Source organism: Sus scrofa, chromosome 1 (assembly GCF_054392235.1).
Source record: "Sus scrofa isolate SSC_HxYL_T2T_F1_AM1 chromosome 1, Sscrofa_HxYL_maternal_Yorkshire_Landrace_v2.0, whole genome shotgun sequence".
NCBI classification, from domain to species: Eukaryota; Metazoa; Chordata; class Mammalia; order Artiodactyla; family Suidae; genus Sus; species Sus scrofa.
The window spans coordinates 78,319,659-78,341,244 of NC_139383.1; the positions used below are offsets into that span (position 1 = coordinate 78,319,659).

The 21,586-nt window shown below is 40.5% G+C and overlaps 1 protein-coding gene across 5 annotated transcripts in view; it reads right to left on the bottom strand.

The window, feature by feature from the left end:
• Positions 1-21,586, bottom strand: part of LAMA4 (laminin subunit alpha 4) — a 152,490-nt gene that overhangs the window by 73,292 nt on the left and 57,612 nt on the right. For 2 of the 5 annotated variants that reach the window (XM_084962772.1, XM_084962764.1), the window contains exons 5-9: positions 19,661-19,741; positions 8,476-8,690; positions 6,436-6,510; positions 4,085-4,236; positions 1,715-1,825 (exon numbers count right to left, since the gene is read on the bottom strand). In XM_084962772.1, coding sequence (XP_084818898.1) covers positions 1,715-1,825; positions 4,085-4,236; positions 6,436-6,510; positions 8,476-8,690; positions 19,661-19,741 — 634 coding nt within the window. Of the gene's footprint in view, positions 1-1,714; positions 1,826-4,084; positions 4,243-6,414; positions 6,511-8,475; positions 8,691-19,660; positions 19,742-21,586 lie in introns of all 5 variants that reach the window. The other 3 variants (XM_084962757.1, XM_084962748.1, XM_084962777.1) reach the window with 2 other exon arrangements.

The following is a 21,586-nucleotide window of genomic DNA, read 5'->3' on the forward strand; positions in this document are numbered from 1 at the left end:
GCAAGCTTGCATTACTTTCTCCCCATGAAAGCCTGCATCTAACTTATATTGGAAGTGGGAAAACCATACAACAAAAGGATCAGTAACTCTGTGTCTGAGCTATAGGAGGAACTAATCTTGGTGAAAACATTTCCTCAAGATTTTGAGACACTTTTTTCTAGCCAAGACACTGCAATGAAATTACGATAAGTTTTCACAAAGCTTCCTTTCTGGGTATTTCCTTTGAAACTTAAGAGGTCTCACAGCTCTTCAAACACTCATGGTTGGATTACTATGCTCCACTGCATGGGAAAAAGGGACACAATTTTCATATGCATTTAAAAGTAGCTGAATCTTCCAAGGACTCAATTAGAATAATTCACATTTTTAGAAGCATGATCTCTTAAATTTTAAGAGGCCCAAGGTCAAAAGAGATGATCAGTTATTCTTACCTTTATTTTTATAAAAAATGAAAATTGTTTTTGAAAAGAATTTCAACAATTTATAATGTCAAACATCAGTATCTGAAAGCAGAAATTCTAGAATACTCTGGGCAGAACTGGTGGAACATAATTAGGAAAAGAATGTGTTAAACATTTTAATACATTAAACATAGCACCTTGTGGCTTAGTTTTATTTTTTTAATTAGTACAGAGGATGGATATTTTTCCATTAGGCTATTGGGGAAGGTATTTAATAGTCTCTCGCACTGACTCTGCTCATGTTTTATTAATGTTTTTCTTGTTAATTGGTGAGAGCTTTAACAAGTCATATTTTCCTCAACATTTTTCTTAGTCTCAACTTTTTTCACAAAAAAGTTGTTTTACTGAGTATTTGAAATTTATCTTGTCAAATCTATTCTCTCTTTAACAGTAAATATAAATTCACTGTTACTTCCTTTAAAGGTTTAATAATTATCCAGTTCTGTTTTCTTGTGGATTTATGATTTATGATTATTATCATTATTATTTGCTTTTTAGGGCTGCACCCGAGGCAATTGGAAGTTTCTAGGCTAGGGGTCGAATTGGAGCTGCAGCTGCCAGCCTACGCCACAGCCGCAACAATACCAGATCTGAGCTGCCTCTGAGACCTACACCATAGCTCACAGCAACGCTGGATCCTTAACCAACTGATCGAGGCCAGGGATCAAAACCACATCCTCATGGATACTAATCAGATTCGTTTCCACTGTACCACAATGGGAATGCCAGATTTGAGATTTAAATTCACCTTTAACCTGTCTGGGATCTATTTTAGTATATAGTATAAAATGAAAGCCCAAAGTGCTTTTTTTTTTTTCTGCCAAACTACAAAATTGCTTTCTCAACCAATCTGTCTTCTTTCCTTTTATTATTTAATGCATCCTTTAGCAAAAATTTATATTTTATATAATAAAGTTTATTTATGGATGCTCTATAGCTCTTAGCCATAAAATGTTAAGGCAAACTGTTGAATGATTATCCTAATTGAATCATATATCAACCATATTTACCAAGAGCAAATACAATGAAAGCTCCCATAAACATGGTTTTTCAAGAATACCAGTCAAAACAGGAAGACACAGTAGAGACCAAGTATAATAACTTTCTCCTCTGGTCTTGCCTTGATTTATTTTAAGGCATCTGGGTCACTGCATTTTTTCTGGGTTGTGTTAAGCCTCAGTCATTTGTGACTAGCCAGTCTCACACCAGTTAAATCCTTTCTCTGAAGTTAGTTCCAAAAACTGAACACATACCCTTTCAGCCAATTCTTCCACGTCAGACAGAAGGCTCTTCATTGTGTTTTCAGCACTGTTGATTTGTATCTTTCTTAGGACATACTGATTTTCTCTTTCTGACAATTTTGTCTATGGGAAAAAAACAACAACATATTTTTCCAGTCAGTAGGTGTGCACATCAGGCTTGTAAAAATATACATAAAATTCTTTCAGTGTAAGAAGATTCAGTGTGAACCTTTGCTGTCAAAATAATGCAGTCCAAATGCTGCTATAGGCTGGTATAAAGTTTGAGATCTGCAGGAGGGGGCCTGAGGGCTCTGGGGCTGAAATACTGTAAACCCCACTTACTAGGCTGGAGAGACTGGCTTGGGATGTGCTGGTTCTGGGGAAAGAGTGCCTTTTCAAACTTGCACAAAGGCACAATACAGACTGGCAGTGGTCTTGGGTGTCTGAATTTTAAAACTTCAATTTTGACAGGTCTTGGAGATGATAGCCCACCTGGATCAAATCAAGTGGAGTTTAAAAATTCACTTTACTCTTTTTGATATAAGGAAAATAACTCTATTTCAGATCATTTGCCCCCTTTTCTTCCATTTTTTTGAGGAGTTTGGTCCAAACGTAGCTTTCCTCTGATTGCTTTGGAGTAAGCCCTTCAATCTCAGCACTGACTTCTCATCAGCTATAGTATCACTATTTAAAACATAATAATTACTTCTAACTTGAAATTTTGCTATGGGGAAAGAGGATTTGAGTGGTATCAAGAGGACTGAGACTGGGTGACTCCTCTGATAATTAGTGCCTTCATATGTCCAAACAGATGAGTTTAGATAAGAACAATTCTTAAACTGGGAACACAGGACTCACAAATTCCATCCAGCTCTAGTATTTTGTGATTTTGTTTGTTTGTTTGTTTGTTTTTTAGGGCTGCACCTGTGGCATATGGAGGTTCCCAGACTAGGGGTCAAATTGGAGCTACAGCTGCTGGCCCATGCCACAGCCATAGCAACACAGGATCCAAGCTGCTTTCTGTGACCTACACCACAGCTCATGGCAATGCTGGATCCTTAACCCACTGAGCGATGCCAGGGATCGAACCTCTGTCCTCACGGATGTTAGTTAGATTCGTTAATTGCTGAGCCATGACGGGAACTCCTATTTTGTGATTTTCGTTTAGTTTTACACTTTGCATATTTGGGCAATTGCTGTGGGTATTATTTATATTCAAAAAGCAGAGTAATGTGTATTTTCTATGTCAGGTACTGTTCTAATTGCTTACATGTCACAAATCACTGAATTTTCTCAACAACCCATGAGACAGGTATAATAATTACCCTCAATTCCAGATGAGGAAACTGAAGAATAAAGAGATTAAATAACTTACACAAGTTCACATAGCTAGTAAGCACCAAAGCTGATATTTGAATCCAAGCATTCTAGTGTCAAGGTTTATGCTCTTAACCATTATGCTAAATTGACTAACGAAGTAAAAAAGTGTGTCGGTATTAATTCTATTATCCTTTTAGCTAATTATTATTGTTTTTTAAAAAAATCTGTAGGTTGTGATAGAAACCCATAATTTAGAGGGAGAAAAATACCTCTTAAAACTTAGATACATAAGTGCTCTTACATATTTTTATCTTTAAAAATAAAAATTTTTTATAGTTGATTTACATTGGTCTGTCAATTTCTGCTGTACAGCAAAGTGGGCCAGTCATACATCTATACACATGCTCTTTCTCATATTATCTTTCATCATGTTCCATCACATGTGATTGGACATAGTTCCCTGTGCTGTAGAGCAGGACCTCAATGTCTATCCATTCTATATGTAACAGTTTGCATCTATTAATCCCGAACTCTTAGAGTTTTTAACTGCTGACTATAACTTGCTTGTTAGATGTTAACAAAGCATGGTGAGTATGCTTGTGTGTTTGAGTGTGCGTGTGAGTGTCGAAAAAATCAGAAAGAATGTGTGTCAGCGAGAAGGAAAGGTAAGGGCAGGAGAGAGAGGGAGGGAAGGAAGGAGAAAGAGAGAGAGGGAGGAAGTTTTGAGAGAAACCCCTGAAAACATGGCAAACTGAAGCTAAGGTAATGTACGTCTGTGGTGTTGACTTGAAGAACCAATGTACAGCTCCACCAGGGAAATAAGTGTTTCTCCTCCATCAATAGCTTTGCACACACATACTAGTTTGTAGTACTTTCATTTGCCATGTTAACTTTTTTTATAGATGATAGCTCCTGGACTACCATCCACTTTTCAGAGTTTCCTAGGTCTCACAATCTATAACATAGCCACTGGAATCAGATACTAAAAGAGATGAGAGTTATTAGGAATGACCCCGTGAAGTCAGAATGAAAACAAGCAGAAGGTACACCATTCCTGCATACTTTGAGGAGGTAGATGGTGGAGTTGATTTCGTTCACATGCCTATGAGCAGCGGCACCAGATGACACACTCAACAGACCGGATTTGCTTTCTTCGATGGAGAGTGCGGCTAACCGAAGGTCATCAGTCAGATCCCAGATGCACTTATCACAGCCTGCAGGTAAAATGGACATGTCGTTTCTTCAATATCAAGGGTCAGCTGGAAAGGATACCGCTTTAAGTCGATCACTGTGTGCACTTCCTTGGTTAATACTATTTGTGTTTTTGTTTTCTGAGGAGCTGTTTCTGGGCCATGACACTAGCCCTCTCACTCACAGGAGAGTAGAGCCTAACATGAACCAAAGTGTACACCAGGCACTATCCCTGCTTAAAACGTAACAAAAACCAAACACAGTCCACAGAAAAGTAGGTTAACATGAACGCTAAAGGCTGAAGAGAGAGGGAAGGAAGCACAGAGGGAAGCATCTGAGAGATGGGTGGGCGGGGAGCACCGGTTCTGACTTTGCTTGGTGGTGGGAGAAAGATGTCTGGCGTGACTCTCCACCTCTGGCTGTGGGCTTCTGCTTGGTGCTGGCTGGTGATGAGGCATGGACAGGTACTCTTCCTCTCCTCACAGCTTTTCTTACTGGCCATTTGGGTTCTAAGACCTTTGCCTCACCCCAGGGATGGCTCGGCACCTCCCTATGGCCTGACCTTGTGGCTGGATGAACGCTTCAGCAAGCAGCAGGCCTGTAGGACGTCACTGTTTGTGACTATTACTCCCTGACAGCTGCCAAACCTGTACACGTGGTGAGGCAGGGAGCAGTTTCTTGCTGCTTCCTGCATTGCATGTTTGAGTTCCTCTGACCACTGTCATCCCCTCCAGGGACCCAGTGCCCTCCTGTGACATGCTCACAAGGACACCTTTTGAAAGCTTCCTGTTCCCAGTCTCTTTCCCCTAGACTGCTCTTCTCTAGAGAACTGATAAATGGAGACCAAAGTGTTAATGGTTGTTAATATGTTAATGTGTTATTGAAGTTTTAACGTACTCTTAACTCGTATGCTCTTTCAAAGGAACGACTCCCCAGCCAGTGTATCAGGCTGGTGGAGCTGTGTTGGGCCAGGCAGTCATCTTGATGTCTTTAAAGTGACTTTGCTTAGTGGACCACCTGTGCTGTCAGTGTGTAAACTTTGCCCTGCTTGTGCTTCATATCCTATGTCACCTTCTGAGATGGGATTCATCAGTAATATGATGTGCTGTGCTCAGAGGGACTGAGAGTCTGAGGTACTTTTGTTTGGGGGAGGAGATATCTAATGTTAAAGTAGTCTTTAAACCACTCTACTTAAAGCCAAATATAGATATACACACATAGATATCTGTATATATGTATCTATTTATGTGTATATATATGTATGTTTTGTTTTTTTTTTCTTTTTTGGCTGACCCACAGCACATGGAGTTCCAAGGCCAGGGATCAGATCTGAGCCGCAGTTGCAACGTACACTGCTACGACAGCAATGGTGGATCCTTAACCTACTGTACCAGGCTGGTGATAGAACCTGGATCCCAGCACTCCAGAGATGCCTCCAACCTTGCTGCACTACAGTGGGAACTCCGAAAGCCAAATATTACTTACTTTCTTGGTAGAAGGTTTTCTAAGGCAAAGTTTTCCTTAAATTCTTCTAAGATTCAATCATGGACTTTTCTAGGCTAAGGACTCGAAGGACACTTGAGAGGTCATTAAGATGCTCTGGGCATTTGTTTTGAAATATTTCAGCAGGTTCTTGCACCATTAGGATTACTCATGATTTGAACCACAGGAGAGACAGAGAAACCTAGGAAAGAAAGAGGGCAGCTCCATCTCACAGGGCCTGAATATTTTATTTTGGGTACCACTTCAGAATGTGGAATCATTTGGGAAAAGCCACTTAAACCTTAAATATCTTGTATCTCAGTTTCCCCAGCGTTTTAAAGCATTGTCTGTGGATCACATTATCTGAGGACCTGAAGAGATAATATAGAAAAAGGAGCTAAAATGAACTCAGTCATTGGGAACTGTATTTGCAACTTTGCCTTTACCTGCCAAGTAAGATGCTGAACTTACTTTAAACTTGATAAAATAAGTTTTCTAAAATAGAGATGTTGAAATATAAATCACCTATCTGCCAATTGGAATCAGTGGACAGAATGTCTTCTGTTTAGAGCCCATTTGCTTGAGGCACAGACAGGGTTAAAGCCAAGGGTGGGACTCTGGCAATTTCTAGAGAGAGGGTATTACACAGCTTATCTTAATCCTACACCTGCAGCACATTAGAGAAAGTGGGTTAGTCAATCATGTACTGTTATTTTTACTTATGGTTGGGCAGTCCATGCCTGTAGGGAGTTCAAAACCTTCTTCCAAGCATTCTCCAGTTACGCTGTCACACGGACCACCCCCACAATTGCACACTGTGGGAAACAAAAACAAGAGATTAAGGATTCATTTCTTAATGCCTAAAATTTGGCAATGTTTTTGTGGTTTGCAGAAATACTGGCTATCAGTATATAATCGTCAATGGAGATTAATTCTAGTCTTTCTTAAGATCATGTGGAACCTATGCTATAGTGATTATTTCCCTCATCCAAAAGCCCCGGTTCAGTGAGATTTTCAAAGGTGACCCTGGAGCAAAAGTAAGTCTAATTGTCTTAGGATTCCTTTCCCAACTATCTGAGATTCTGATATGGTTCTACATCTGCTTTAGTCCAAAGAGATCCTGGCCAGTTTCACAAGGTACAAAATGATCACAGAGTCCATCATTCAGCTGGAATCTGAACGCCATCCTTTCACTGCAAACGGATTCTCCAATTTAATCCAACGTCAGGTTTGATTACTGCCAGGTGTGAGGAAGGAACAGCCCAGCAAGAAATGAATGAGGAGACCCAAGAGCCATTCTTGGCTCCTACAGTGCTTGACCCTTGGCAAGACTGACTCCAAACGTCCAAATGATAGCCATTAGTGGGACAGCTAAGAACAATATTGTGGAAAGAAGTGGGAACATATTTACATGAATTTAGAAGACTTGAGAACTCATTATTAATCTACTGATGATTTTCAAGAATGCTTTTTGGAAAAAAACAAAAACAAAACCTCAGTCTCACCAAACTGTTCATTTTCCACTGAGTTTTGGAATGGAAATTAATTTTTAATATTTAAAAATGATTTATTAAAATATCTAGGCTAGCAATAAGCTGGAATAGAATTGTGAATTTCCCTCCACCTCTTAACTGTCTTTATAGAATAATAAAAAAATTAGCTTTAAAGGGGACGTACACTTATTACATTTTGGCTGTTTAATATTCCACAAAATGCAGATTTATTAAACAATTCAGCAAGATCATGCTTTATTGCTTCTAACATTAGCTTCTTTTTTAAGAGTGATCTGCACCTATGTAATTTAACTGTGAATTTAGCATGTCAATGTTTAAGTCTCTGATTTTGCCAATACTCTTTCCGACGTCTCCTGTCTTTTTAGTCTAAAGGCACAGAACAACTCTCTTCCCTGCGTTTTTGGGGTTATGTGTCTGTGCACATAGCTTTCTTGGAGAATGTTTATTCTACTGTAACTTCTGTAGATTGAATCCATTTCCTTTTTAATTTCAAGCTCTTCACTTCTAAAAGTTTCTTCAAGTGAGATTGACCTGTTTCACTGAAAGAATCTCCAACAGAAGCATGCCACAAGAGCACAATACCTCTTCCTCACTCTTCTTCCCCTCAAAGTCTGATAAAAGAAGGAATATTCAGGCTTAGCCTTCCTCTAGTCCTAAAGGAAGGCCACTTTATTTCTAAAGAGCTCCACCGGCAAGTGGATTGGAGAAATCCTGAATAAAATTTGTACCTTTCAGTCTAACTGAAGTCTAACCGGGAAGATTTCTTATACTATCTTTGAAATATTTATTCTGATAATTTGAGGAAGTTAGGAGATGGTTAAACTATCCCTGGCTTGCTAATCTATTTCATTGAAATGTCAATTTTACCAAACATACTGAAAAAAGGGACACAGCTTGCAGAATAAGAAAACTGATGTGAACCTGCAAACTTTCATTCAGTCCTCAGTCAATGATAGGTAATCTAGAGAAGTCTGATTTCCTCCTCTGATCAAAACTGGAAGGACATAAAGAATATAAGACAACAGTTCACTAGTGTTAGTGTCTCATGGTTCATTCTACTCACGAGCTAAGTTACATTAGTCTTGATAAAAATACCTATCCCTGCAAGTATGGGATGCACATACCTGAGACTGTGCTGGAAAAGTGTCAAGGGGGTACTTGCAATATTTCCTCAAGATAAATTTATCTAAATTCAGCCTTAACAGAGAAGCTGCTCCTACCATACATTCGCTGATTAGGCAGCTGCTGCAGTACCACACACTGTACCTGCACAGTTCTTGGCTCTCCTGGCATCCCCATAGTAGCCAGGCGCGCAGCGCTCACACTTGAATCCAGTGGTGTTGCGTAAGCAATTCCTACACTGGCCAGTGACCTCATCACAATCTTCAAAGATCAGGTTAGGATCTGAATTTCCACTGCAGTCACATTTCTTACAGGTGCTTCCAATCAGCAAGGGGTTTCCATAGTAACCGGGAGCACATCTGAAGAGGAATCACATGTTAAACACTTAGCATCCATGGTTTTATCTTCTTTCCTATCTAGAAGACAGTGTGATGAATATTTGTGGATTGCTCTTCCAGAATTAATTCTCACTCTCCCATCTTCCTAATAGAACCAGACTTTGTTTTTAAGCAACTACCCCTCACCACCGTGTTGTAGCCTACTGAGTTCGGCTAGACCTTTGGGTGAATGAGTATCTGGATATAACCAGTATGTGGGAATTTTTGGTTACCCCAGTGACTGCGTTGCAGAGCTGGCACATGATGGTTGGTACCAGATATGCTAAATGTGGCCATGAGATATGCCACTAGAGCACAGCTAAGAATTGTCTGGGGCAAATGTTAGTCATACCTTTATTGAGAAACACTCCACTTTGCCTTAGTGAATTGTTCTGATACCCTAAACCCGAGCCAATTGATGCCGGGCATTGTCCTGGCCAAAATGGCTTGGCTTAGGAGTGATTCAATGGAGCAGAGCTCAGGGCTCTTGTTAGGGTTGTGGGAAGGCAATTCTCTCCATCTGCAGGTGAACGAAGGGGCAGGCAGCACTCTCAGCTCTGGCAGCCATCCTGTGACTGGGAAAGCAAGCTTGCAGACAAAGTAGAGGGCAGAGCTGGGAGAACCACAGATAAATGGCATTGGAGCCAGATGCCATGATTCTGTACAGTTTATACATGAGCCTGCAGAGGCTAGGCACATAACTGCCTTTGCTGTGGGGGCACTGCTGATGCCTATGGTCATGCCAGCTGGCCCTTAGTGAGAGCGCACACTGAAATCCATCCAGCCTTTGCTGGCCTTGCCAAGATGTGCACTTTGGGTGGGGCTGCCTCTGCACCGAGGAAAAAATTCCTTTCCCTACTTTGTCTAGAAGGTGCCCTAGAGCCAGCAGAGGTCCTGCTGTGAGTGATGGGACCATAGGCTCCATCTAAGAGGGACAGCTGATTTTTAGCTTTTGTCAACAGTTTTCTTATTGTAGCTTTGAGGGAATGAAGGATCTGTGTTGCTAAGTCTTCTTATTTAAAAGGAAAAAGTTGAAATTTGGGTTTTTAATGTGAAAGCTCAGCTTTTAAAGGTTGGCTCAGTCTTTCTAAGAATACCGTATGAGCCAAAGTACATGTTTTCTGGTTGGTTGTGGCCTCTCTGCTGTGGATCCTAAATTAGTGCTGAAGACTGGCTAAGATGGGCTCAAGATGCTTTGGTACTGGCTGAGAAGAATATGCAGTTACACCATCATGGGGTTGAAGGTGAGGCACAGGAATTAGTTCTGAGGAGATAGCAAAAGAGAGATCTGGTGAAGGATTCTGAGTGTGATGAAGGTGATCGTGAAGGAAGCCAGTGGACCATGGCTGGAGTGGCAGAGTGGGGTGAGGTGGGGAGGGTTTGGGGTAGGTCCTTGGTCTTGAGACTGAACAGGAAGGGAGGACTTGCCAAGGAAGCCAATAAGACCCAGCCAGTATTAAGACGACACCGCAATTTTTTCAAGGCTCCCATTTAAAGCAAGAGAATCATGATTCAGAACATCTGAAAAATGGAGAAATGAAAAAAAAATCATACCTATAATCCCAAGACCCTAACAAAATCACTGTTCAACATTTTTGCATTCTAAGGCTGAGAGGCTACTTGGATTTTTCAGGTTCACATAACTAGGAAGTTATACTGTAAATTCCTGACCTTCTGACCCTGATATTCTTTTTTTCACTCCACCCTGGACCACAGTGTCACTACTATAAATGAATGAGTGAATTCATCCAACAGAAGGACAATTCATGTCTATTTTGCATAAGGCACAGTGAGGCAGGAAGAGGAAAAACACAGAGTCCATGCACTGAAAAAAAAACAGGAAAAAAGTTAAGCATAATTATACATAACACCATGAAATCTAGAAACTGAGGTCTATGAAAAAGACAAGAATGAATATAAGTGCCACACAACCCACAAAGAGACACCTCCTAGAGGAAATGTTCAATGAATTTCGTCATCCATACTCATGTCTTTGCACCTCTGATTTATAGGCTCTCATGTCCCCAAGCCAGCATAAATCATTCCTCTATGGAATTCATGGCTGGACTTTTTATCCTGTAGTGTGGTTCAACAAACAGAATATTAGACTCTTAGGCTCACTGAAATGGGGCTCAGATCTGCCACCTCACTGTGCAGCTAAGCCTGAGGTCTGGGAGTAAATGGACTTGTCCAAGCTCACAGAAGCCAGATGACAGTTACTTCCTTTTCTCTGTTTCATGCTACTGTTTGATCACCATAGGTTGTCCCCTGGTCTTCAATAAGATGAAAACCAAAGTCTCTCTTTTGTAAGTCAGAAATTCAATCACAGTGGAAATATACTTTGAGTTTCAAGAACATCTTTTGGTGGTAGGTTCAGAAGAAATTCCGAAGTCATAGTCCCAACTTCGACCCTAATGATTTTACAGAATAAGTATGTGAAGGTTTTGTATTCATAGCACCCTCTAACCCTGACTTTATACAGAGGAGGAAACAAACATGGAGAAGCTGGACAACTGGTTTAGTGCTTCAGGGCTCAAGTATCATATGCGACTCCAAGTTGAGGGTCTTTCCACTCCACAAGTATGGGCTAAATGAAATAACTAATTAACCCATTAATGATTATAACAGTTGAGAATCAAATACTATCTGTCAATGCACCAAATTCCTGCCCTCAAAGAGCAAATAATAAAGGATACAAAAGGACCAGAAGTTGAAGACCTAAATAGACAATTCTCCAAAGAAGACATACAGATGGCCAAAATCACTGAAAATGCTCAACATCACTGTTTATTAGAGAAATGCAAATCAAAACAATGAGGTACCACTTCACACCAGTCAGAATGGCCATGATTAACAAGTCAACAAGTAAAAAATACTGGACAGGGTGTGGAGAAAAGGGAATCCTCCCTCACTGTTGGTGGGAATTTAAATTGGTACAACCACTATGGAAAACAGCATGGAGGTACCTCAGAAAACTAAATATAGCACTACCATATGACCCAGAAATCCCACTTCTGGGCATATATCCAGACAAAACTTTCCTTGAAAAAGACATGCACACCCCTGTGTTCACTGCAGCACTATTCACAATAGCCAAGACATGGACACAACACAAATGTCCACTGACAGATGAATGGATTAAGAAGATGTGGTATATATATACAAATGGAATACTACTCAGCCATAAGAAAATAAACTAGTGCCATTGCAGCAACATGGATGGAACTAGAGATTCTCATACTAAGTGAAATAAGCCAGAAAGAAAGACAAATACCATACAGTAGAACTTATTTGTGGAATCTAAACTATGGCAGAGATGATCCTATCTACAAAACAGAAATAGATCATGGCCAAGGAGAGCAGATGTGTGAATCCCAAGAGGGAGGGAGGAGGGAGTGGAATGGATGGGAAGTTTGGAGTTTCTGTTACATTTGGAATGGGCAATGGGGCCCTACTGTACAGCACAGGGAGCTGTGTGTGACTGGGTCACTTTGCTGTGTAATCGAAATTGAAGAAACATTGTAAATCAACTATAATAAAAAATAAACCAACAAACAAAGGATTAGGAGTTGGATTTGGAGTCAGCATTGGGGCCCAGGTGCCCAGTACTGATCCACTTTTTTTTTCTTTCTTCCATAATCTCATTTCTAGCTTTATTAATGATTTGATTCATTCAGAGAGCTGATAAGTTTACAGTGTAAATGAAAGAACTGTGACATATGAACTGTCATCTCAATGACCATATCATTTAGGCAAAAGGGAAACAAAAAGGTACGTTTTTTGGGAAAAAATGCTTTTGACCAAAACCATTCTTTTGGGAATTTTTTTTTCTGTTTTGGCTGCCCCATGGCATACAGAGTTCCCAGGCCAGGGATCAGATTAGAGCTGAAGTTAAGACCTATGCTGCAGCTGCAGCAACACTGGATACTTAACCCATTGTGCCAGGGCTGGAGATTGAAACCGTGTCTGGTTCAGTGCTCCCAAGACATCGTTAATCTCATTGTGTCATAGCAGGAACTCCTATTTGGGGAATTTTTGTAGTGTTTTTCCTCTCCTCTGCTCTTTCTCCTTTGCTTCTCTTCCCAGGGCCATACAGCTGTCACTGAAGGCTTTTTACAAAGGTGACAAAATTCCTAGTCCATTTGGCACAGAAGCTTTGCTAGGAGGGATGGTACTCTATAGCTTTCGCTGGGATTAAATTAAGGGAAAATTAAATTAAGTACTAAAAAATTTATATAGTAGGTGCCATATAAATGCTCTCTACTTCTCTATGAAATACTGGGAGCTAAGGCTTGGAAAATGTAAGTAACCAATTCCAGGTCACAGGGCAAGAAAACAAAAGTGGGGCAACGCTGAGAGTAGAGAGTAATAAGAACTCTAGGGTGGGGGAAGGATGGAGTGGGAGTTCGGGGTTAGCAGATGCAAACTTTTATATACAGAATGGGTAAAAAAAACAAGGTCCTACTTTATAACACAAGGAACTATATTCAATATCCCGTGATAAACCATAATGGAAAAGAATACAAAAATGAATGCATATATATGTAACAACTAAATCACTTTATCGTGAAGCAGAAATTGGCACATGATAAATAATTCAATTAAAAAAAGAATTCTGGGAGTTCCTGTTGTGGCTCAGTGGTTAACGAATCTGACTAGGAACCATGAGGTTGCGGGTTCAATTCCTGACCTTTCTCAGTGGGTTGAGGACCCGGTGTTGCCGTGAGCTGTGGTGTAGGTCACAGATATGGCTTGGATCCTGAGTTGCTGTACTGTGGTGTAAGCTGGCAGCTACAGCTCTGATTAGACCCCTAGCCTGGGAACCTCCATATGTTGTGGGTGCGGCCCTAGAAAAGGCAAAAAGACAAAAAACAAAACAAAGCAAAACAGAACAAAAAAGAATTCTGTACAGATGACAGGGCCGATAGCTTAAGTTTAAAAATTTTGGTACCTGTAGAAAGAATTAGACTAAATTCCTGAATCATAATGCAAGCCTTAATAAATGTTAGCTTCCTCTTCGTTATTCTTTTCTAACATCAAAGTCATCATCAAAATCACTGTCACTGTCATCATCATCTCTGATGATACTGCATTTGGCCTTTCCTGTTAGGATTTTCAAGTTTCCCTGAATTTGCTTTAATTTGCCCCATTCTTCTTTCCTGATCCTTAAGCAATAAGACCCACATGATAAATCCTCACATGGTCTTAGCATGTCTCTCAATCCTCCACAGAACTGGATGGCTAAAGGTACATTGTTAAAGTGGCCACAAGAAGCAACATGGAATACTGAGGCATTGATACCATATACGTTCATTAACTGTAAACTTTGCATTGAATTTTGAAGGTCAATCGTATGACCTTAGATAAAGTCTCCTCATGGCTCTGAGTTTCAGGCCCCTCAGCTTTAAAATGTACTACTTAGGAACAGAGGGAAGGGCACAATGGGATAAGGACGGGAATTCAAAACTTGTGTCCATACGGTTGTGCATTTTATGATTATTTGCATCAGAAGATAACTTCCAATTCAGCCAGAAGTCAGTGACTTGACTCACTCAATTCTCCAGGCATGGGGTGGGAGGTGGGGGGATGTCAAATGGGGCAAGAGGTGACTGACTTGCCACTACATGGTGCATTTTTAGATGAATATTAAAAGTTCTGGGTTTTTTAAACAGTTTTATTTTTGGTTAAAAAAAAGTTTGAAATAGCATTATTGAAACAGATATAACTCAGTGCCTACTACATTCCAGATACTGTGATGGAGGAAGAGTAGATAGAGAAATAAATAAGACGCTACTTCTGTTGAGAAGCTCATAGTTTAATGAGATTAAGAAACTGTTTGATTTTGAACAAGTGGTTAAACCTGTGTCTCACTTTCTTTCTCTATAAATAAGGATGAAAATGGTATCTTTATAGGATTTTTTTTTTGGAGGTTTAACTGTATTATTGCATGTAAAGTGCTTACAATAGTGCCTGGCATACAGTAAGCACACAGAAATGTTATTATTTTTATCATCTAAATGCAATACAATGTGCCAAGCTTTACAGCTGAACTGGTGGATTTTAAGTGCAGCAGGTCCAGCATGGGAAGTTTGAATTGAGGTAAGAAAGGACTTTGGCTGAGAACCTTATTGGGAAAACAAATGTGTTTTGAGCTCTTCTGTTCCTCACAGTACAGAAGAGGCTCATGTTTTATGTTTAGACCAATGTTGTCCAACTTATATGTAGTATGGATCCCTGTGAAATGAAAGACATTTATATAGACTATCTTTTCCAGTGTTCACTTAAATTATCTTTAAATATTTCAAATACAAAAGTAAGTAATAATTTCTATATTTATGGCTTTTTTTTTTTTTTTTTTTTTTTTTTTTTTTTTTGGCTGCCCTGCGGCATGCGGAGTTCCTGGACCAGGGATCAAATCTGAGCCAGGGATATAACCACACTACAGCTATGGCAACACCAGATCCTTAACCCACTGTGCCAGGGGATTGAACCCGCATCACTGCTGCTGCAGAGACATCACTGATTCTGTTGTGCCACAAGGGGAACTCCTACCTATGGCTTTTACATATTTTGGAAACCCAGGATAAATTTTCCAAATAAAACACAATAAAACTGGAGTTCCCATTGTGGCTGAGTAGTAACAAACCTGATAATTATCCATGAGGACTCAGGTTCAATCCCTGGCCTCACTCAATGGGTTAAGCTTCCAGTGCTGCTGTGAGCTGTGGTGTAGGCTAGCAATTACAGCTCCAATTCGACCCCTAGCCCGGGTACTTCCATATGCCTCGAGTGTGGCCCTAAAAAGACCAAAAAAAAAAACCCCCCAAACCCAAACAAAAAACACACACAATAAAACTATAAAATGAATCAAATTCAAATTAAGAGCAGTTAATTCAAGGCAATAGATGTTTTGTTGCGTCTGAATGGCCACTTGCAACATGATGTGGCAGAAGACTGTTTGAGTTCAGAATGCATGACCTGCTGAATGCTGTGTGGTGACTCAGCTTGCCTCAATGTCATGCCATTAGGCCCCCAGTTGTCTACAATGTCTCAATGACACACCATCAACCATTTTCTCCTCAGCTCCTAGGAAGATGTCCTTTTTTATAAAATGGTACTATAGAAAGCCCAGAACATGTTTCAATGAACTTTTCTCAAGATTATCATCAAAATGATACACAAAATTAAGAAAATACTGAGAACCCATGAACTTCCATGAATGTTTTCGAGGAGCTAGCTGTTCTAGAGCCTCAAGCCCCAATTTGAGAAACACTGTTTTATATTTCACAGGTGTGCTGCTGAAGGTTGAAACAGAGCAGGAGTTCACAGGGCAGTGAGAAGACTGGTGTCAGAACCCAACAGGGGGTCAAAATGTGGGTCCCCAGGCCTCACCACAGATGGGCTTAGGGGAGGGTTCAGGAACCCAGAGGTCTCCAGGGGATATGTGCACAGACTTGAAAGCCACCCCTTAATTAAACAATCTCCAAGCACGGAAACACCCAGAGTGTTTTTTATTTGGACTAATGAGATAGATATCCACACAAATCGGCCATATATTTTGAAAAGATCTTGTGGAGAGATGTGAGTCCACAAATTCACTGAAAACATATTAGATGAAGTTTATGTGGGACAACTTAAAAAACTTGTTAATTACACTCAAAACAGAAATCCCCCTCAGTACGGAGTCAAACAAAACAAAAGCAGCTAAGGTTACCTCCTGTGGAATGATCTAGCCCCTCCATGGGAAGGAAACACTCCTTTCACTATGCTCTTGAAGGGCCTTTGCTTGCCTTCTCTTGACCTATTCCTTTTGCTGCCTTACAGTGAAAGGTTTTCAGGTTTGTCTCCTCTCTAGCCTTGACTTCACTGGGGACCAGAGACCATGTCTTAGATGTATGGCATCACTACTTCCTTTGACAAGCTGTTGGTGTGGTCATTTCTATTTTGAGGAAGAGCCCCCTGAATTCTTAGGTCAATTTTTGACATAATAGACCTCAGTACACTCTCTTTAAAGAGCAGGCTGTGAGGAAGGGCGGACAGGAAAGAGGAGCAGAAGTCGCTTACACTGATCCTTCTCCAACGCAGATGAAAGGCCTTAGAAGGGATGCTTATTCCCAGAACTCATGCAGATGCAGTCTCCTGTCAAAGGGAATCTAGCCACAGAGTACCCATTCTTTTTCATATGAGAGGTTCCTTGAATTCATTAATTGTCAGTGTTTAAAATGGAAGACCCTTAGGAATACATTTAGGAAGAGCAGAATGGGAGAAGAATCCAGATTTTTAAGCCAGACTTTACAAATCCTGGTTCCCCTAACTTAGACAAGTCACAGTTTCTTCATCTGCAATACGATAAAATAAAACTTCCTTGCAGGGTAGTTATGAGGCTGAGAGATAAGAAATATAAAGCAACGAGGACAAAGGAGACAATAAATAAAGAGCACTATTCAGTTCAAAGCCATAATTTCTAGCTAAGGAAATTGAGATTCAGGGAAATGAGCCAATTGGTCCCAAATACACGTTGCACCAATGGCAGAAACTGGACAACAGACACAATGACTTGTATTGTCACCAGTTAATTTTTATTATGCATTTTTTTTATTATGCACTTATTATGCATTTTTTTTAGGGCCACACCCATGGCATATGGAAGTTCCAAGGCTAGAGGTCTAATCGGAGCTACAGCTGCTGGCCTACGCCACAGCAACACGATTTGAGCCATGTCTGTGACCTACACCACAACTCACGGCAATGGTGGATCCTTAACCCACTGAGCAAAGCCAGGGATTGAACCCACAACCTCAGGGTCACTGGTAAGACTTGTTTCCGCTGCGCCACAATGGGAACTCCCATTTATTGAGGATTTATCAAGTGCCAGGTGCCATACTAAAAACTATATAGTATTACCTCACAGCAGTCCTATAAGGTAGGTATTTTTTTTTTTTTCCTCTCTAGAAATTGCCACTTAGAGGTCAAATAACTTGCCCAGGAGGATTGAAAGGCTGAGAGATGAATTCAGCCAGGCTGATGCTACATATCTTCAACACTATCTCCACTTCCCAAATGAGGGCTCTCTCCTTCATCCTATCAATCCAGGTTCAGGCTAAGCATCAGATCTGCCTGAGATCTGCTGATTAATAGCAGGTCCCAGGAGCCTCTGATGTGGGCCAGGGGATTTTCATCTATAATCCCATGCCTGAGGTGGACATAGTATCCTGGGCCAGGCCCCTACTGACGCTGACAGAGCCCTTATCCATATCCTTGTGTGCTTTTGCAGGACTCAGCTCTTGGGGCTGAGATTACTTCATTTCTTAGGGAATTTGCATTTGGTCAGCAGGACTCTATTTAAAGCCATTAATTCTCCTCTCAGAAGCCATCAAACACCCATTAGCTGGTAATACTACTCAATCCTTATCAGACTAAATTGAGCTTAACCTCAGACATTGAGGAAGAAAAGCTCTATCCCTGGCTGATGAACACTCTTCTCACACCCCCACTGAGCTAGAGAATGAGTAATTCAGTTGGCTCATGTTCCTGGTCCCTACACAAGGAAATATAGAATAAGTGTGTCACCATCATTAATCAACTGAAGGTCATCTGATCACCTCCTAAAGGTTCCTCAGCTTTCACTTTCCTCTACCCTTATAGTGAAAATGGAGAGAATTCCACAACTCTTCAGAGAAAGAACTGTCTATGTTTTGCACATTTAATAATCATAATAGCAATACTCTCAAAATTCATAGCTTTTCTATGCCACTGTAGACACTGTGGCTTTTTAAAAAGAGTCCAGAGCTACTCTTTGAGAGATGGAGGGTTGTTTTTTCTTTGGAAGTAAGATGGTATTTAAGGCTTGCCTTTTGAGCCCTAGGCTGAATCTGTGAGCCCCATCCAGGGCAGCAGGCAGCGTGCTATGATGAAGTGAGCATCCTGTGGATGTGGGGATGTGGGACTAGATGTCTGGCTAGTCCCTCCTGGTCCTTCTCCCCCGTCTTTAGGTACCATGTATCATTTTTCTGCTTAAACACAATGCAAAAGCCAGTGTTAATGGCATATCTGTTAAAAATAAGAAGACCTCTCTGTGAGACTCGTTCAGTGAAAGCCATTTTATCTTAGAAACCTGTGAGCAGCTGATGGTGGGAAGCGTGGGAAATGTCTTGCCAGCAATCATTCAGGAGGAAGCCTTACACCCTTGCTTGCCAAGCCTTTGCTTTGTTTGACCGAAGCCCAGAGAAACTTAAAAAGAGGGATAGGTGTAAATACTCAAGAGGGATTCAGAAAATTCAAACTCACAGAATTAGTTTACTTTTCAGGAGAGGAGATGTTGTAAAGAACAGGTTAAATATCTTTTTTCTTTTTTTTTTAGGGCTACACCTGTGGCATATGGAAGTTCCCAGGCTAGGGGTCAAATCGGAGCTGTAGCCGCCGGCCTACACCTCAGCTCATGACAACACCAAATCCCCAACCCGCTGAGAAGGCCAGGGATTGAACTGGATCCTCATGGATACTGGCCAGGCTCATTACCGCTGAGCCACAGCAGGAACTCCCAGTTTGCATGTTTTTTTCAAATGTATCATTCTATGAACTGACCTATTTGTTAATTTTTTTAAAAAAAGAATCACTGAAGAAGCCTCTCTCTCTCTCCCTGTCTCTCTCCCTCCCTCCCTCCCTCACTCTGGAACCTTGAAACCATCTTGAAAACCTCTTCAAAAAGTGCACACTCGTTTTCCTCTTTCCTTGCTTATACACCCCAAGACATAGCCCTGGATGCACGGGGAGCATTGTTAGAGCTGTATCTGAGGCAGAGATTTGGGAAAGCTCCCCCAAGGGGTTCTGGAATGTGATCCCCACTCCCTCTTTTAAGACCTACTGATTGGGAACATGGCGGAGCTGATGAGTGCAAGAAACACAAAGTCTCCTTTGACCCTCACAGAACACAGTCACTTTTTACAGCCCACCTTTCGCAGTTAGGTCCAGCATAGTTTTCTTTACACATGCACCGAACAGCTCCATTTTTCCTATAGCAGGATTCTGCAAAACTAGAATTGAAAGAGAATATTAGAAGTCATTTCCATACGTCGCTGAAGAGATTGTCTTAACTTTTGATTATATTATCTCTAGTTGAAATGGGTGTGATCATTTGCTTCATTTCAATTAAATCCTCTTCCTTTCAGAAAATTTACAATATCAGGCTCAGACAAAAAAAAAAATGACATATCATCGTGACACCATTTCCCATCCCCACTTTATTTTTCTACAGAAGCATATCTTTTTTGTTTGTTTGTTTTTTGTTTTGTCTGTTTGTTTGGTTGGTTTTTTTATGGCTGCACCCATGGCATATGGAAGTTCCCAGGCTAGAGTTCAAATCAGAGCTATAGCTGCTGGCCTATGCCATAGCCACAGCAATGCCAGATCCAAGCCTAGCCTGCAACCTACATTGCAATGCATGGCAATGCCAGATTCTTAACCCCACTGAGTGAGGCCAGGGACTGAACCCACATCCTCATGGACACTATGTTGAGTTCTTAAACCCACTGAGCATTAATGGGAACTCTACATCATTATTTTTACTTGAAGCAGTGGGAATTTTAAGAACATCAGGCATTGAATGTTTGTATAAAACATATATGTATATTTTTAAGTGCAAGTCTAAAAAACGTACTCCAAAGCCAGAGATAAAATAAGTATATTTTACCTGTGAGTTTAGATTTATACGAAAATTTCCTCTTATTCTCACCACTTTCAGTGTATACATTTGAAAGTTCCCGTCTTTTTTTCTTCACTAGCTCTCTTTCACTCTTCAAGGTCATGAACCAATTCTAAACTATGCTATATAATCTCCACAGAACCTTAATTTCTTTCATGTGTACCTTAAAGATTGGGATTAAAGGGTTCAGGAACTGGCTCAGCTGATCAAAGTCACAAAGCAAGTACTCAAGCAAGAAATAGAAACTAGAGTAAAAGGATTCAAGTCCATGAAACCCCCTCTCTTGATTCTTCTTTTTTCGATAATAAGAATTAAGACACAGGACAGAAAAGAAACACATTGTTTCAGCAGAAAAAATAGCTATCTTAATTATTAACGCAGGGGAAAGAGGATATTACTCTCCACACGTTTTGAAAATTCTACACTGACACATGAATCCATCCCTATGAGGGGGTTGTATAAAATTTTAAAGACTTTTAAATTAGTTCTGGCTTAGGTACTCTACAATTCATGGAGTGTGACCTGCTAGTCTCACATTCCTGCATGTATCAGCAAAGGCCTAATGGTCTTTGGAAGAAAGCAAATGGATGTGTTTGCTTTGTGTGAAGACATTTATAAAATCAATTAGAAAGCTGTGTGTGCTTCTCAGTGAAAAGCAGCACACACAATTTATTTCCTCTAACAGTTTGGTTAAAAACATTCCAATGAATTACATTTCTTTGGCATTTACCCTTTATTTTGCTTGCTCTTATATTCCTCAGGCTGCTTAAAGAAACACTATCAGCTAAGTGTCCAGAACATGAACAAATCTTCATGCATGTTCCTTTGAAGATGTTCCACCCAGCAGCCCGCCCATGGCTTGAAGGAATGAAATACCTGCCTTGAGTTGTCTGCTTTGAGCTAATGTCCCACTGTTTCAAACAGATGACATTTTATTTGGTGCAATTATTAGGAGACATGAAGGATGTCTGACTAACCCCAAAATAAATAAATGAGCTCTGTGCAAATGGTCCCTGGGAATAGCTGCGTGACTGTTGGTTTTGGTGGAGGGAGCCTCATGGGCAGTAGAGGCGTTGAGAGTTCCTTCTTTTTTCTTCATCAGCATTAATTGTTTATATTTTTCTTAGGCTAAAGTTGGGCTTTGGCTAGGGAAATGAAAACACTGCGCTGTTTTCAG